The 17249-nt window shown below is 42.6% G+C and overlaps 2 protein-coding genes across 2 annotated transcripts; one reads left to right on the top strand and one right to left on the bottom strand.

Annotated features, from left to right (window-relative positions):
• The first annotated feature begins 1117 nt into the window (after positions 1-1117).
• On the top strand, positions 1118-11779 carry plch2b (phospholipase C, eta 2b). Its single transcript, XM_076760524.1, has 20 exons — positions 1118-1757; positions 2650-2796; positions 3181-3424; positions 3590-3719; positions 4542-4712; positions 5464-5557; positions 5676-5879; positions 5989-6109; positions 6211-6382; positions 6470-6583; positions 6708-6791; positions 6969-7063; positions 7792-7880; positions 7983-8168; positions 8258-8365; positions 8444-8568; positions 8677-8761; positions 8837-8983; positions 9906-9985; positions 10068-11779. The coding sequence occupies exons 1-20, from the start codon at positions 1406-1408 to the stop codon at positions 11172-11174; spliced, it is 3855 nt and encodes a 1284-aa protein (XP_076616639.1). The 5' UTR covers positions 1118-1405; the 3' UTR covers positions 11175-11779.
• On the bottom strand, positions 11432-16745 carry grik6 (glutamate receptor, ionotropic, kainate 6). The gene is made up of 10 exons (XM_076760535.1): positions 16644-16745; positions 16408-16494; positions 14526-14557; positions 14248-14427; positions 13818-14041; positions 13542-13639; positions 13174-13391; positions 12880-13099; positions 12411-12655; positions 11432-12057 (listed from the first exon to the last, which is right to left on the bottom strand). The coding sequence occupies exons 2-10, from the start codon at positions 16490-16492 to the stop codon at positions 11953-11955; spliced, it is 1407 nt and encodes a 468-aa protein (XP_076616650.1). The 5' UTR covers positions 16493-16494; positions 16644-16745; the 3' UTR covers positions 11432-11952.
• Positions 16746-17249: the final 504 nt, after the last annotated feature.

Below are 17249 nucleotides of genomic sequence, written 5' to 3'. Positions count from 1 at the left end.
TTATGCAATCAAAAGTCTTCTGAGGAAGTGAAGTTCTTCATATTGTGTTGAAAGCATTGGTTCTTGATGTGTGCTGATTCTGAACAGGCATTTTCACAGCCGACATGCTGACTTGTCATAGTAGGAAAAGCACAGGTGTCGCTGATAACATTAAATTGGCTCTGTTGTGTAAGAGTCCCAGTCAACCATGACATTGTGGCAGTGAGCCAGCATTCAAAACACCACAACCCTGAACCAAGGCAGCTAAATGGATTCAACCATCATTAACTTCATTGTTTTCATATGGTTTTTATACTGCAACATAAGTTCTCGTGAAAAAGGCCTCTCTTACAAACAATTTAGTGTTGGGACAACAGCCAAATTGATGCGTCTGAGCAGTCAGCTGGCTCACCTGGTATTTATTAGCTGTTGTTTAGTAACACTGCTACCTTTTCCAGATGATGGCTTCAGAGGGCCCCACAGGTGTTTTCACTTGTACTGGCTGATTAGATCTCTGCTCATGCAGGCTGAATTTAGATGGAGCTAAACTAGGAATTATATCATGTCAGCAGACTGATACAAACTGTTGTCCTACCCTAATAGCTGCAACAAAACGTAAGGCAGAAGAAATAGAGTGAGAAAGTCTGTTCTGTCCATGCAAAAATAAGGCAGACTAAAAGATAAAAACACCTGAGTATGTGGGGTCTTTAAAGTGAAGTCACAAATATATGCCCTTTTTGGGAGTAACTCTGTTCCCTTTTATCTTAAATATTTGCAGATCCCCTTGTAACAAGACATATATGCATACAGTACGTATACATTTATTGTATGTCACACAGTTGCCTGTAGGGGGGAATCATTGCACACGGTTGAAAGGTGGACTCTTAAAGCTTAATATCCAAATGCTCTAGTGTGACTATAAACTTAAATCATGATAATGTCTATCCTAAAAGCAGTTCCTTAAATTGACTAGAATTTCTATATTCTTTAATGATTATGACTGCCAAAAGTATAGCTCAATGATTATTTTGCACCCTTTCTATCCCACCCTCTTTCCTCAGAGGCTTACTGGTTGCGTGAAAATCCCTCCATGAAAGCAAGGCTGAAGCCTCACTACAGGATTACAGCTTGAGGAAGATTTAGTGACTGACACATGTTGCACACTCTTTCTCTGCGAGTCTTCTCCCAGTGCAAAAAAATAAATACAGAAGAACCTATGGCGGCTACACCGGATCACTGGACACAGGGTGATGAGGAATGAGCCATCAGGATGGGAAAATTGTTCCCTCATCCCATGTGGGAAGACTTTAACTGGAAGAAGAGGATATGCTGACACTTTAAAATCCGCATGAGAGAAGCCGCGCTAGAAACAAACTTTGCTGAGGAGCCCAGCAGTGTGACGGGGAGGTGGGTTCATGTGGTGTGAATGGGACAGGAGAGCTGGACTCAAATGCACAGTTCAGGGATGACCAGCACCCCAGCAATGGCACCTCTGTCTCCGGGGCTGAGTGGCAGCCCAACGCTGTCCTCTATGTCACCCAAGAAGGCCACCTTTCAGTCTTTAGGATCTCTGTCAGCAGGAATGTTCTCCCCCTCGCTTGCCAAGGGCGCCTTTCACCAGGCAAAACAGGCCTCGAGTCCCTTGAATTCTTCCACCCCGTCCATTATGAGCTCTCCAAAACTCTGGCAGAAAGCATCCATTTCCAGACTCGCAGAGGAGTTTTTCTGGATTGGTGGCAGTGTGGTCGCACAGCCTAAATGGAGGCTGGGTCAGATAGGTAAGATTCACTCAGGGCTCATGAAATAATGCTGCTTTCAAACACTCAAATCACTGCAGAATGAACATTGTTTAGTAGAAGTGCCTACACGATGCTAAAGAGGGGATTTCCAAACCATTCTTCCATACAGGACAAATATGACATCAATATTATACTTTACAACCAGGGCATGTGGATTTGAAGCTATTTTCTTGCCTCTAAAATGCATGAATTTTCTACACAACAAAACAGAGACGCAGGGAAGCCTGTGAGTAGATAACAGGCATATGGACAGTAGACAATCCTTTAGGATTAGCCTGAATGATGTGCCAGGTTGCGTCACATGTATCTGAGCTTCAGATTACAAACAAAGGTTACCTGCTATCAGCACACAAAACAATCACACTACTTCACTATGACCTGAATGTTACAGGAAAATTCTTGCCTCTGACATGCTGTTTTAGTACAAGCACTACACACACGCCATTTAAAAGCAGGAAGAACTGTCAGCAAAGAAAGGTCGAGAGAAATCATTTGAATCACTGTGAGGCAAAAGATAACTGATGGGTTTGTGTGTTAGACAGAGATCATTTCAGGGTTGTGTATGTTTCCCTTTATTTGCCTCATTAGCACATATACAGCTACGTAAATCCCCGTGTGACGCAGCCCATAATCTCATAAACAAGTGCTTGATGGTAAACCTCTGTTTGTCTCAGCTGCTTTGGGGATTCCTTTGGTGTTGTCGTAATGTCTTCCTGTACACAATCACAACACATGTACAGCTGTATTTCTTATACAACAGGGTGTCTCAGCAAAATATGCAACAATAATCAGTTTTGACAAATCAGCTGGAAAGACGGACACACTTAAGCACCAACATGGTGCATTTGTGTCTCCTTGTGCTCTTCTGCAGTGGAGAGGTGTATGTGCACCATGCAGGCTGGCACTCAGATGACCAAACTGAAGGGGAAGAAGAAAGGACTGGTCCGATTCTTTTACCTGGACGAGCACAAGTCCTGCATCCGGTGGCGGCCCTCCAGGAAACACGACAAGGCCAAAAGTGAGTCGTCACCACGCGAGTTTTCAATATCTATTTTCCAGCACTCTGCACTGATCACATAGCAAGAGACTGACAAATGTAAAACCAATTACCTTCATAACTAACAAATAAATTGATTTTCCTGTTTAAGTGAGGCTTGCACATCCATTTGTTGGTGTAATTGCTGTCAATAGCTCTGATACTTCTAATGACGATGACCTATCACACTGGGTTTTAACCCCACTTGATGTCTTTTTCCAAGCAACATGTGCACATAAACGTTGTATTAACAGTATTAGAGTCTATCAACAATCACAGGCACCACTTATCCAAATAAAACACTTTATTTAGAATGATGGATATCTCTGAATGACCCTCACTGCATTTCTTGATCATCTGTTTCAGTAACTATTGATTCCATCCAAGAGGTCTGTGAGGGGAAAAAGTCAGAGATGTTCAGGAGGTACGCAGACAACCGCTTTGATCCAAACTGCTGCTTCAGTATTTACTATGGGGAGCGTGTGAAGTCCCTGGACCTGGTCTCCACCAACGCAGAAGAGGCCCGCACCTGGGTCAATGGGCTGAAATACCTCATGGCTGGTATCAGCGATGAAGACAGTTTGGCACGGAGACAGCGGACCCGTGATCAATATCCTTTATCCAGCCTCTGTTGCACATGTTTGATCTCTAAATGACAATTTTTTATGAATAAATCACTACACAGTAAGTGGAGGTTACCTCATCCATTTGTTCAAGAAGTTGAGAATAATTTGACTGAACACACGTGAAGTTTCTTCCTTAACTGCAGCCTCACGTGGTTACAGCAGACTTTCTCTGAGGCCGACAAAAACGGAGATGGCACCTTGAGCATTGGAGAGGTTCACCAGCTGCTCCACAAATTAAATGTGAATTTACCCAAGCAGAAAGTCAGGCAGATGTTTCAAGTAAGACTTAAATCCACAAAGGTTAATTAAGAAAGTTGGCATAGGTTTATTATGCAAAACCTATCTATGTACCTTTGTATATTCGATAAACTAGTATCACCACAAATTCAACTGTTGTAGCTACAGGGCGACGAAACTTAACTGCTATACAAAAAACATAAATCTCATTTGTGTTAAGCTTCAACATGATTGCACAGGTGGCTTGATTGATGGCTCGATTTTAGTAATATGTAGTGGTTGAAAACTAAGCTAACTAGGCTAACAGCCATGCTGTGCCAGAAAAAATGTAAAGCAACAGTAGGACAGGTCTGTAATTAAATGACTTGCACCTACGTTGTGGGCAGATGGCCTTTCTCAGTGTGCAAACTAGTAGAAGAAGAAACAAGCCTGAAAAAAAAGTGGTTAAAGGTATAAAATCTTTGGATATTTCCTTAAGATTCCTATTCTTCATGTGACGCTCACGTCATTTCAGTCAGAGAAGCAGCAAGACAAAAGCATGGAAATGGAGCTAGCAGATAAATACGTATATACAGTATTTTGGCAGGACAGTGCAGGAGACTGCCACAGGAAGGCCATATGGCCACAGCTGAACAGATGGCTTTAGTTGCACTGCAATATTGCTGTAGTTCAGCAGTTCACTGTCCTCCCCTCCTTATGGTGATAGTCTCTGTGAACAGGCTCCATCATGTTTGATGGTGGTAGAGATATGTCCTTCAGATGGGTCTATGGTGGTACACATTTTCTGTGTCGGGGTGGTTATCTCAAATCACACACACTGAGAGTTATTTCTTGCTCCTAAAATAGTTTTGCTGTTATCTGTAGGATGCAGACACAGACGAGAACCAGGGCTCTCTGGGCTTTGAAGAGTTCTGTTCGTTCTACAAGATGATTTCCACACGCAGAGACCTCTACCTGATACTGATCTCCTACAGCAATCAGAAAGAAGTCATGGATCTTCATGACCTTGCACGCTTTCTGGAAAATGAACAGAAGGTACAACAAAATATAAAACGATTCACGTCAATCTTTCATGTTAGAAGGAAAGTTTCCCCTGTTGTGTGTATTTGTTGTATTTATAAGTTATTCACATTTTCATTCAATTAGACCACATTTCTGACACTATTCATGGTCTGCACTTTTCAACAATTGACACTGTATTTACATTCTGTAATTAAGTCTCTTTGCAGTCGTTTGAATTGGTGGCAGAGTTCGCTGTTCCAACACAGGATTCAAGTTGCCTTCATATGTTCTCGAGAAACAATACATGCACGTCTGTAATTTTATCAAACTGAGCTTATTGTTTGACAGGATTTTAGAACAATAAAAGAAAAAATTAAGATGAATATAACCTACATTTGAATAAAACAGATAAAACTATAGACGTTTGTCCACTCTGGGCTCCTGTTGAAACATGGCGGTGCAACATGGCGGACTCTGTGGAGGAGGACCCACTCCCTCTGTAGATTTATAGAGCTCATTCTAAGCTGACGAAAACACAAAGAATCTTATGTTCATGAATATACACCAATGAAAACATACTTATGACTATCATATTCCATTTCTGCCAATACTTCCTACTAAATCTCACATACTGGACCTTTACGTCTTGATGAGTAAGAACTTAAAAATAACTTGTCCTCCTGCTGCTAATTCACAATAAAAACATTCAGCTCTTACAACATATGTGTAAAACATTGGATCAGTTAAACCAAAAATGACATTCCTGATATTGTCTGATTTGCAGATGCGAGGTCTGGCCAAAGAGCATCTAGCTGACATAGTGGCTAAGTTTGAGCCATGTCCTGAGAACCTGCAGCGTATGGTGTTGGGTATTGATGGTATGGGGAATTTGCTTGTTATGAACATAATGCATCAATAACATCACATATGGCACTTGGACCAAACATGTCATCAGCGTACAAATAACACACCTGGTCTGACACTTTGTCCCTTCAGGCTTTACAAACTTCATGAGGAGTCCTGCAGGTGATATATTCAACCCCGAGCACAACCAGGTGAACCAGGACATGACGCAGCCTCTGAATAACTACTTCATTTCCACCTCACACAACACCTACCTGACAGGAGACCAGCTGCTCTCTCAGTCTCGAGTCGAAATGTACGCCTATGTTCTCCAGGCAGGCTGTCGCTGTGTGGAGGGTAAAAGCCTGCAGTACAAGAACTTCAGCTCTCTTCACTGTGATTCTATGACATTGCGCACAAGGTGACTCACCGTTGACTCTTTTGTTCTTTCTTTCTCTTCTCTCAGTGGACTGCTGGGATGGGCCTGACGGGGAGCCAATTATTCATCATGGCTATACCTTGACATCCAAAATTCTCTTCAAAGATGTCATAGAAACAATTAATAAATATGCCTTCACAAAATCACAGTGAGTGCTGATACTGATGTGTTTTATTATGCTTTCACATGTGTGCGTCTTGCTGGTTCGGCAGCTCAGGTATCATCACCTCACCCCCATCCCCCCTCCAGGTACCCAGTGATATTGTCCATAGAGAACCACTGCACTGTGCCTCAGCAGAAGAAGATGGCTGAGTATCTGAAAGAGGTGCTACAAGACAAACTGGATCTGTCCAGTGTCAACATGCATGAATGCAAGAAGCTGCCCTCCCCTGAGCTCCTCAAAGGGAAAGTGTTAGTGAAGGTAAAATAGCTGAGACTCTGACAAAGTACTACTAATGTGCAGCACACATGGACATGTAATATTCAATCATTAACTCTCACTTTCTAGGGAAAAAAGCTGCCAGCAAACCTTGAATCGGATGCAGAGGAGGGTGATGTGTCTGATGAGGACACTGGTGATGAGGAAGAGGAGGAAGACGATGACGAAGATGATAGTGAACAGGCAAATCAAATGAGATAGATAGATAGATAGATAGATAGATAGATAGATAGATAGATAGATAGATAGATAGATAGATAGATAGATAGAGAGTATTTACATGTTCTGTGACTATTGACTATTTTAGGATGGGAGTGGTCTTACCTTTGCCAATCCAACCAAAAAGAAGAGGCGACTTGGCAGATCGATCATGAGGAGCTTCAAGCGAAAGGTCAGTCTTTGCTCATTTTCTCAACCTATTTTCACATGTCTCGTCTACTTGTACCCTTTCCTCACCACCACAACAAGTGCAAACAATGCATTTGACTGGTTTATATGGGTTGTGTAGAGGAAAGAAGCATCCTAAGAAAATGTGTCAACATGGAGATGACAGCTCTTTTTTTTCCAGAGGAAAAAGAAACTCAGAGTGAAAAATAAGGCGACATCTGACGGCGAGTCAGATCACAGCAGCAAGGAGAGGACACAAATTGTTTACCATCCCAAGTAAGGCTACTAATTGAATTAAGTAGTGTCAGCTGTTTAATTCTCTTAGACCCTGGTTACACCTGGCATAAACATGCATCTCAGGTGATTGGATCACAAGTGGACAGTGCTAAATACAAGTGTAAATGACGACCAAGACGCATTGTGATCAGATCACTCAAACCCTGTGCAGAGGTGGTCTGGGACTCATGTGACCACATGTCATGTGTTGTGTAAACACCATTGTGTCCTGATGGGTTCCTGACAAGGACGTTACAGGAACATACGTCATCAGTGCAGGACGTGGTGCTTGTTTTAGTTACAGCACACCAATGCTGGAAAAAAATGGAGAGGCACACTGATGCATGTGGAGTACAAGTTAATTTTCGTCTTGTCCTGTGCTCATCTGTAAGTTGGAGGAGACTTTGTCCTGTCAGTCTGAACAGATAGAAAAGCCCATACATGTATATTAGTTCACAGTTTTGTTTAATTTGCTAGCTGTTAGCCCATATGGAACAAACAAAGCAGCACGTATTAACTGTGCACAAGGTCCTTTGATCGTCAAGTGAAAGTGACTCAGGCAGTAAGTAACACCTTGGAGACGCATAATAGACACAGGTGGATGGTGATGTCTTCTCGGCTGTCCACTTGTGAACAGATCACCCAAGACTCATGTTGACACTGGCTGTAAAGAGGGTCTTAGTTTCAGTGTTTACAGTTGAACTGTATGTCTGTAACTCTTCCTTCAGAAAGAGGAAAACAATGAGGTTGTCCCGAGCTCTGTCTGACTTGGTCAAGTACACAAAATCTGTCCGTGTGCATGACATAGAAACACAAGGTAAAGGGTCTTCAGTACATCAAACCTGAAGTCTTTGTATTTTCTTATCACACAAATAATCTTACAGTTGAACAAATGTTTGTTTTTTTTCCTGACTGCTAGGGTTTGCGAACAGCTGGCAAGTATCTTCCCTCAATGAGACTGTTATGAATCAGATCTTACAGCTGAAACCAGGTGAGTTGGTCCGTTTCAACCAACGGCAACTTCTGAGAGTCTACCCGTCCAACTACAGAGTGGACTCCAGCAACTTCAACCCACAGCCATACTGGAATGCAGGATGCCATATGGGTAAGACCCTCACTGAGCCTGTATTCCTTTCAGAGAATCACAATGTTCAGCAACTTTTCGTTCATGTAAGTGTTGATGTTTCATTCTAGTTGCACTGAATTATCAAACAGAGGGCCGTATGCTTGAACTGAACCGAGCCAAGTTCTCGACCAATGGAAACTGTGGATATATTCTGAAGCCTAAGTGCATGCGTAAAGGTATGTGTACATGTGCAGATTATGCCGAAAAAAATGGCCCTTTGTGTGGGGTTAGTCACTTTTCGTGTTTTTTCTCAGCTGCCTTTAACCCCGTGTTGGAGGATCCTCTACCAGGACACAGGAAGACTCAGTTAGTGCTGAAGATCATCAGTGGACAACAGCTTCCCAAACCCAAAGACTCCATGTTTGGGGACAGAGGAGAGGTGAAGACAACACACTGTAGATACAATCCATTACTGATACACCTGACAAAACTTTTAAAAGGACTCATCATTAAAATGCTGTTTTTGCTCATGTTTTTGTACTTCCAGATTATTGATCCCTTTGTTGAGGTCGAGATAATCGGTCTGCCGATTGATTGTTCCAAGCAGCAGACCAGGGTGGTGGATGATAATGGTATGTACACAAAATGCATATTGCAATATAAATCTCATAACACCCAACTGTAACTTCCCTTCTACTGTCATTCAGGATTCAACCCAATGTGGGAAGAGACCCTCGTCTTCAACATTCAAATGCCGCAGATCGCCCTAGTGCGTTTCCAGGTGTGGGATCATGATCCTATTGGACGGGATTTCATTGGGCAGAGGACTGTTGCTTTCACCAGTATGATGCCAGGTGGGTTACTTGATATGCAAACCCTGTGTGTGCAAGCATTGAAGTTTGATGAAGAAAAAAAGTTCAGTTTGCAGAATGTTATGGAAAGATCCAGGTCACAGGCCTCATGCTCATCAGGAGCTAGTGGGTGCACCTGTGATCTTTACGCTCAGGTGATGCTGATCCCAATCAGCATGACTGGGAGGCTACATAAGGAGGCTGGGTTTCCCTGCCTCAGTTTGGTTGTGTGTCTCCGGAGAAACAACACCTTCAGTTGTCTCTCCATGTTCTAATTTGGTCTGAATGAGTTTGACTGTTTATTTTGAGTGAAGAGTGTTTTCCAGTCCACCCTTTTCCCCCTATCTAGGGTCTCCCACTTTGAGCCCATTTTCTTTTGTTTATCTATCATTTTGGTAGACTCAGTGGGTAGCTAAAGGGATTGTTTAGAATTCAAGGGGCTCATATTTCTGTCCACCTATTTGTTTTTTTTGACATGGTTATGTGCTGTCTTTGTTAGTTTCCCACTTGCAACCCCTGTCCTAACAAGAAAAACAACATTAATTTGCAGAGAGTTTGGTGAGAAAAATGTGACTCTCTGTCTCTCTGTGACTATCTGTCCAATAAATACGGTTACAGCCAGCAGTCAGTTAGCTTAGCATAGGTAGTGGAAACAGGGAGACACACCTGACCTGGCTTGTTCCAAAAATAACAAAATCTGCACCTCTATGATTCACTACTTAACACGTTCTATCAGCCAAGACATGGTCCCACACATAACCTTTCGTAATTTTTATGCTTGTGCAGATCAAACGAACAAGCCATAAGATGTTAATTAGCAAACTCCTGGCAATAAAGTAAAGAAGCATATGTCCTAAAATGTCAAACTATTCCTTTGGCATGAATGAAATTTAGGTTAACATGATTTTTTATGCAAAACTTATAGGTTATCGGCATGTATATCTGGAGGGAATGGCAGCGTCATCCATCTTTGTTCATGTGGCTATCAATGATATAACAGGAAAGGTAAGATACTCTAAATACAACTCACACACCGAATTTTAGCTTCAACTCTGTCTTAAAACCTTTGGTGTCCTTTGTAAAACAGATCAAACCCACAAATGCGGTGCAAGCTGCCAGAAAACACATCCAAAAAGCAGCGCAGAAGCATATGAAGGGTCAGCAAAGGCAGCCTTCTCTGGACTTCTCTGTCCTGTCCTCAGAAGACGGCCGTGCTCTGTGCTTCCGCAAGGATCTGGATGCCATCTCTCAGGACAGCAGGAATGGGGAAATGTCTCCTCTGGTACAAGGGCCCGCAGCCAAGGCTGCCATCCACAAAGGGGCCATGAGTGAGCCAGTGAGGCGAGCTCACAGAGTTAAAATTCATGAACCACCAGAGACAAGGAGAGGGATCTTCAGCCGGATGTCCTCCACTGACTCCCACCACATGTGGCCTGCTCCCTGTGCAAAAGCAGATAGCTTTGACCTTGAGACCTCTCCCCAGGCTTCTTGTCCTGATGGTCCTGCTCCTGACAGCCAAAATCCAATTCAGGAAGAGTTGGAGAATGAACCTGATGAATCACCAGAGTCAAACTGTGCTGAGCAGGAGACAGTTCAGATGTCTGAACCAGAGCAGCATGAACAATCTGAGGAATTACCAACAGAGCCACAGCCAGACAAGGATGTAGCCACTGAACCTGAGCATCCACCAGAAACTCAGAGTCAGCCTGACGTACCCCCTCAGCCTCAGCCCGTGCCACATCCTCTGCTCCAGCTTGCAGCCAAATCCCCTCCACTCATCCCCCCATCATCTCCTGCCAGGGTGAGACGGACCTTAGAGGCTCCAGCCACCCCCCGACCATCCACACCAATGCGAACTAAGGCCCGCTCACGCAGCTGCCCTCGAAAACAGACTACCTCTTCTCAGACACCGATGGTGAACCGCAAGCCTGCTTTCAACTGGCAGACACAGACAGCACAGAACTGCGGCAGCTACAGCAGGCAGGTGAGGCCCATACCCAACGGCCTCTGCCTGTCTGACAGCACATCCAGCAGCAGTGACGGCAGCACTGACAGCCTGGAGTTTGTGCCCTCCTGCGTGCCAGCTGCAGAGCAACGCGAGGGCACCCTGCAGAGGGAGATGAAGGCCCTTTTCGACCAGAGGATGAGAGAAATCCGCTGCAAATCGCCGCTCTTTCTAAATGATGAGTCATAGATGAGTGACTCACATTTGTGGAATAAAAAGAACTGCAGGTACAAAAGCTAAGCGGTTGTATTGAATCATGACTTTTGTTTGGCTGTTTTTTTTGTTCTTCTTAGATTAGACCGCATTTAAGATTTGTGACTCCACAGACAGCGATGTCCTTCAGAAGACGAAGCAAAAGAGTGATAACCACAAAAACGAGGTGTGGGAGGACGATGATGAGAACTTATGTTTTTCTTTCTAGATAAACCGGAAGACACGACACAGAATTACACAATTAGACAGTTTTTATTATTTTAGGCCTGCTGTAATGTTTACAATCAACACAGTTTTTATGCATGAAATGAAGTTTTTGAAAAGAAATCGTTGACATCATGTGATGCCTTTGCCAACTGTACAAAACAGCATGATGCAGAGTCATACATCAAAAAGTAACAGTAAACAGAAGAAAATTGAAGTACACGAGCACTATTTGTTAGTCAAATTATCTGTTTTTAAGTGTAAACATTGATCATTTTAATAATTATTTTTATAATATCTAAACTATGATATTTGCTTTTTCATTGAAACTGTAGCATTCGTACTTTAAAATCAATAAATTGATTATTTTAATAAAACGTGAGTTTTTTTTATTTTAAATTTCAATATGTTTTAACTGATGTATTTACATGTAAGAAAGTTCAAAACCTACAACTGAGTTAATGTTTCTGTCAAATTTGAACAGCTATCAAACCAAAAGAACTAAAAATTAAAGGAATCACAGTTTTCAGAAAAGGTTTCCAGGATGTTTCTATGCCTTTTCTTTATCCTTGTCTACGTTTTCCTGGGGTTTGTTTGCATCACTGGCCCTCAAGCGCAGACTAAGTTCTTCAGTCAGGACGGTGCAGCAGGATTTCTGAGAGGGACACATGAATATAAGCAGCAGTGACACAAATCAATTCATGAATATATGCTAATAAATTTAATGTAAACATGCTCGTGAGGCTGAGTGAGCGTGACTGTGTGAGCCTTGACGTCTCAGATGATGTGAAAACCAACAAACAGATTGTGTTGTCTTTAAATGGCTGAGCAAACATGGCAGCCTACAGGCTTGTGACACAGTTTAAAATCTTATTGAATAAACACAATTTCACAATGTGGAACGAAAGAAAGGGTGGTTTGGTTTTTGTGTGAAAAGCCGACACTTTGGGGATGGAGTTTTTTTCGCCTGACAGAAGTGATGTGATTTGTGACTGCACTTGCACATACCTTCTGCTCAGCTGCGCTTCTGCGGCTCTTGGAGGTGAGCTCCAGGACAGCCAGCAGTGCTCCCAGCCCCAAGCCCAGAGAGAGAACCAGAAACATCCCCTTGAGGCTGTGTGGCTGCACAGCTGAAGACTTGGCCTTGTCTGCTATGCAGCTGCTGGCCCACCACTTGCTTCGCAGGTAAGCCAGCTCCCCTGCCTCGCTCAGTTGTAGGATTGCCACACTGAGGTTCTTTATGATGGGTGAGCCTTGAGGAAATTGAAGAATAGAACAGAATTGAATCGAATAGAATAGAGAGCACATCTTCATTGTCCACTCTCACAAGAAAATTCATCTTTGGCTTCAAAGCAAAGCACATAGCGTGACAAAAACGAAAATACATCAAAGAGACGTAACAAAGACGGTTCATACACACAGAGACCAATAGGTTTAATCTTTCATTTCATTGAGTTTTCAAAATGAATAGCCTCACCAAGGGCAGCAGCAATGCTGTATCCCCTCATGCCAACGACTTCATGTGCTCTGACCAGTTCACAATGGCGTGCGACTGCCAAGTCCAAGGACACAGACTCTCCAATAAAGGCAAAGTTTCCCTCTTTTGCACGGCGGACCCCTTCATCCATAGATGATACAAAACTCTTTGTCCTCTCCATGTGTTCGAAAATTCTGCGGTACACTGGATTGTTTGAATTCTGGATGAAGCACAAAAAGAATTAGAGAAACAGCAGTGAGATGGGGGGGTCCGTAAGTGATCCAATGTCTGTACCTTGAAGAAGGCGAGGGTGGAGGAGCCAGCCAAACAGCCGTACTCAATCACGTCCTGATTGGCCAAGTCATCAAACCCCTTCACCGTTAGGTGAGTGGCGTCAGAGGTCTTAGAGGAGCTGAGGTTGGAGAAATAACAAGCCAGGAGGACGATGGTAAATAACCACCAACTGCAGCAGGTGACACGTCCTGACAGAGCTCTGGGATGAGGGCCAGCACCTGACAACACAAGGAGAGCTCAGTAAAAAGGAAAAAAGACAGAAATTTTCCAGAAAAGAAACAAATTAGCAAATTTCATCGAGCTTAGAGATTCTCCTCTCTATCTATCTATCTTCGGTGGCATACAAGGTGTCAGGTTTTGCTGTTTACCTTGTAGAGTCAGAGCTCCAGCTGTGTACCACAGGCTGTGGAGGAAGCTGAATCTGTTCTGCTCAGTCTGAGGCTGACTCCACTCAAATGGGCTGAGCCTGCATTTGCATAAAAATCTGACTTATTAATGTGACCCCACTCAAAGGGATTGCACTGTCTGCAGGACTCTGACAAGAACTATAAATTCATATTTAAATCCACAGCACATCAGTAAATACCAAGAGATAAATCATAATTATCACGTTAAAGAGAAATCAAACGACTTGCATCACCGACCTGGTAACTATAAAGATGCAAGCAGCAGTCCCCAGGTAGGCCATGAGTATGCCGACCCAAGTCTCAGCTGAAAAGGGGGCCAGGAAGTCAAAGAAGCCAGTTCCCTCAGAGATGTCCTTCCTCAGCAGGATGCTGACCCCTGTCTGCATGAACGGTTTGGTCATCGCCACCACTTTCTCCCGAGCTGCAGTGAGAGTCAGCGGAGCAATCGCAAGGTCTGCGTCCTGTAGGAAATGAATAAAAACTTACTTTAAGAGAATTCAAAAGATTTTAATTGCAACAAGAACCGTGCTGATATTGTTCACACCACATATTCACTTATTTTGAATGCATCAGTTGTGAGTCACAGATGCCAGCTGGGTAATTCAAGCTTCTGTAGCGTGGTTTGCTGTCCTTTCACCCCTCCAAATGTCAGTTTGCATGTACTCACGCCTCTCACCACCTCTCCAATCATCCCATTCCAGTTCCCGCTCTCATCCTGTCTGCCGTATGAGCCATCTTTCACCAGCTGCACTCTGTACTTGAAGCCCAGTTTCTTGGCGACCTCAGACAGCAGGTCCATGCAAAAGCCCTCCAGCTGTGTGCCTTTGGACATTGTATATGGCTCTTGCTTAAAGGAAATATGTCAAAAGACAATGAATGAAATGTGTTTTATATTAAATTGTGTGTTTAGCTTTGCTATAGGCTTGAAAGAAACAAATGAACTACCTTAATTGTTGTGATTCTCAGCTCTGATTGCACTGATGTTGAGAGGAAAAAGTAAGGAACATGTTAGTGTGATAACTTTCAGACACACAGTTCAATGAATTTTTAAAAACTGGGAATTTAGGAGGTAATGAGGGGGAATAAATCAAACTTCCCAAGGGGTCTCAAGATAAATCTGAGGGCCACCAGATGATTAAAGTTATGAGAAAGGAACATCAGTTACATGTTCTTGTTTTGTGTGTTATTTTCTGGTGAAATACTGGATACTTGTACCCCTGCAGGCCTCCAAAAACCCTTTAAATGAGGCAAAATCAAGAAAAAAAATGTCTCTCTGGTTCAACTGCTCACAGCTCATGTCCATAAGGCCATAACCCACGATGAGGGGTCACAAGTCCGCAATGGTTCGATTTAAGGCACAGCTCTTGGGATGGCGGTGTCGGTCCATTACACCGGTCCGTACTAAGATATCTCAACAATTAATGGATCGATTAAGATGAAAATTTGTAAAGACATTCATGGTTCCCAGAGCATGTCTCATAGTGACTTTGGTGATCCTCTGACTTTCACCTGCAGGTCTTAGTTTCCTTTTATCCAGTGAAAAATCTCAACATCTACTGTATGGATATGGTTCCAAGAGGATGAATCCCTTGACTTTCCTGATGTTAGCATTTAGCTTAAAGCATCACCATGCTTATATATAGCCTCACAAAGCAGATAGCATAGCTGTGGAGATTCTCATGAATGTTTTTTATTGCTTAGTTCTTCTAATTTGACATATTTAAAAGTGAAATGTAAGATGTGGATTATGTTAATGTTGCCTTGTTCTGTATGTTCTGTATGTTGCCTTGTTCTGCCTTGGTCTCCATGAGTTCGATTTGTCTCACTATGAAAAGTTACAAAGGTAAGAATGACAACAAATAATATCGATACATTAGAGAACTGTAGGACAGCAACTGACTGTTGTTTTATTTTGACTGATAAATGTTTTCCACAGTTGATGTCCACCCTAAATTTATCTGAATGAAAGGCCCCTTTGTTCAGTGACCATCTTCAGACTTTACTCTGGCATGCAGAGACGTCTGAGGTGAATTCAGGGGCACATGTATTGACCTTTTAGTCGCAGCTGGTTTCCGGTATCCTAGAGATCCGGAACGATTTGCAAACCACAATCTGTTTAGCGCAGTTTTTGAATTCAAAGAGCATCAATGCCACGGCACTGTGAGATGGGAGGGAAGTCAAAGACTATCAAAAGCCTCGATTCAGGCCAAGGCCCTGGGGATCCATCACCACAGGGTGATCCTGACAACCATCAGATCCTCCTTTTCAAAAGATGACACGTATACAAGCTCTTCAAGCCCCTGTCACTTTTTGGCCTCTGAAACACAGAGCTTTTGTTTGCTCCATACAGTTGATTTATTACCGTTTTTTTGTGAGTGTGTCAACTGGCTTGCTTCCCTTTCTGTTCCTTCTATTTCTGTTTTGGACAGGATGTGGCGCTACACTTTGATATTGATCCGAGCTGTTTATGTATTTATGTCTTGTCAAGGCTGAGAAATTTCTATCACATCCAGCAGTGAAAACATGGAGAATTTGGCAGAGAAAAAAAGCAAGCTGCCACCACACTGAATGACAAATGCAGTGACCGGGTCAAACTTCAGTTGTAAAGAGACAAAACCAAATTTTCTAATGTTGTCAATCAGACCAACTTCTTCATCGGTGCACCCTAAGCCACCTTCAACATGGTTTGAGGTAAAAAAAAAAATTGGTCTGTGTTCCCAAACAAGCCTGGGCAAATCTGCTATATTGATTTGGTGTGTTAGTATTATTTCTGCTGCCAGAAGAAAACTCTAAAAAGAAAAAAAATAAATAAATAAGAGTTCCTTACCTGCAGTGCATGCTCCCATGTCCAAGAAAAACCCAACAGACAGCACAAAGAAGCCAAACAGCATCGTGATTCTCCTCATTCGCATGGCTGGTTGTGCATTGGACGAATCACACAGATAAAAATAAATGTATATTTATACCTTTCTTGATACAAATGCAAAAATGTAAATTAAATCAGCACATTAAATAGTGTAACAGATCAGTCAGGAGAGTTCATACGATGGATGTCCTTACTACCTGACAAGAGTCCAAGATGTGAGTGCTGGAATGGTGTCAGACTTCAGACAGACCCCAGTGAGCTCGACTGTGATGCAGCGTGAACTGAAGTTTTTCAGATTCAAATGTGTTAAGACGCCAACAAAGTTTTTGTGGGTGGAGAAAGTGGATGAGTTTTGAAGGGGTGGAGAGGAGCAGCATGAAGTACGAACATATAGCTTCTTCTGTGGAACAATATAATATATACTAAAAGTCCCCGGGGAGAATACATATATATAATAAAAATTAATAAAAAAAAATACATACCCATGATTAACTCACTGTATATAGAGATACTGACAGCAACATGAATGTTAATGGATTATCGGAGTTACAGTTTTCTCTCTGCTCTTCATTCACATTTTAAAAGGGAAAAAATCTTCGCATAGAAATGACTGACTGTCTAAAACTTTGTGAGGCTCTGATGAATAATCAAAATGTTGCAACACAGAGAGAAAGCACATACTCCTGCAGAGAGCAAAACAAAAAAATGTTATCTTTGTGAGAAAATAGCTCAAACATGTCCTTGGGGAGATGTTGGAGGCTAGTTAATTAGCTTAGCTGAATAACTAAGAATATTTTATTTTG

This window comes from Chaetodon auriga, chromosome 2, assembly GCF_051107435.1.
Source record: "Chaetodon auriga isolate fChaAug3 chromosome 2, fChaAug3.hap1, whole genome shotgun sequence".
In the NCBI taxonomy this organism is placed as follows: domain Eukaryota; kingdom Metazoa; phylum Chordata; class Actinopteri; order Chaetodontiformes; family Chaetodontidae; genus Chaetodon; species Chaetodon auriga.
The sequence above is the reverse complement of the archived record's forward strand: the minus strand, read 5'-3'. Positions and strand labels throughout refer to the sequence as shown.

What these genes read in the sequence shown, in the direction of transcription:
- plch2b (XM_076760524.1), top strand. Translation starts at nt 1,406, where the DNA reads ATGGGACAGGAGAGCTGGACTCAAATGCACAGTTCAGGGATGACCAGC. An exon ending in GCCTAAGTGCATGCGTAAAG is followed by an intron (nt 8,366 to 8,443) that starts GTATGTGTACAT and finishes GTTTTTTCTCAG; the next exon opens with CTGCCTTTAACCCCGTGTTG. An exon ending in TGTTTGGGGACAGAGGAGAG is followed by an intron (nt 8,569 to 8,676) that starts GTGAAGACAACA and finishes TTGTACTTCCAG; the next exon opens with ATTATTGATCCCTTTGTTGA.
- grik6 (XM_076760535.1), bottom strand. Translation starts at nt 16,492, where the DNA reads ATGCGAATGAGGAGAATCACGATGCTGTTTGGCTTCTTTGTGCTGTCT. An exon ending in CCACCCTCGCCTTCTTCAAG is followed by an intron (nt 13,100 to 13,173) that starts GTACAGACATTG and finishes TGCTTCATCCAG; the next exon opens with AATTCAAACAATCCAGTGTA. An exon ending in CAGCATTGCTGCTGCCCTTG is followed by an intron (nt 12,656 to 12,879) that starts GTGAGGCTATTC and finishes AATTTCCTCAAG; the next exon opens with GCTCACCCATCATAAAGAAC.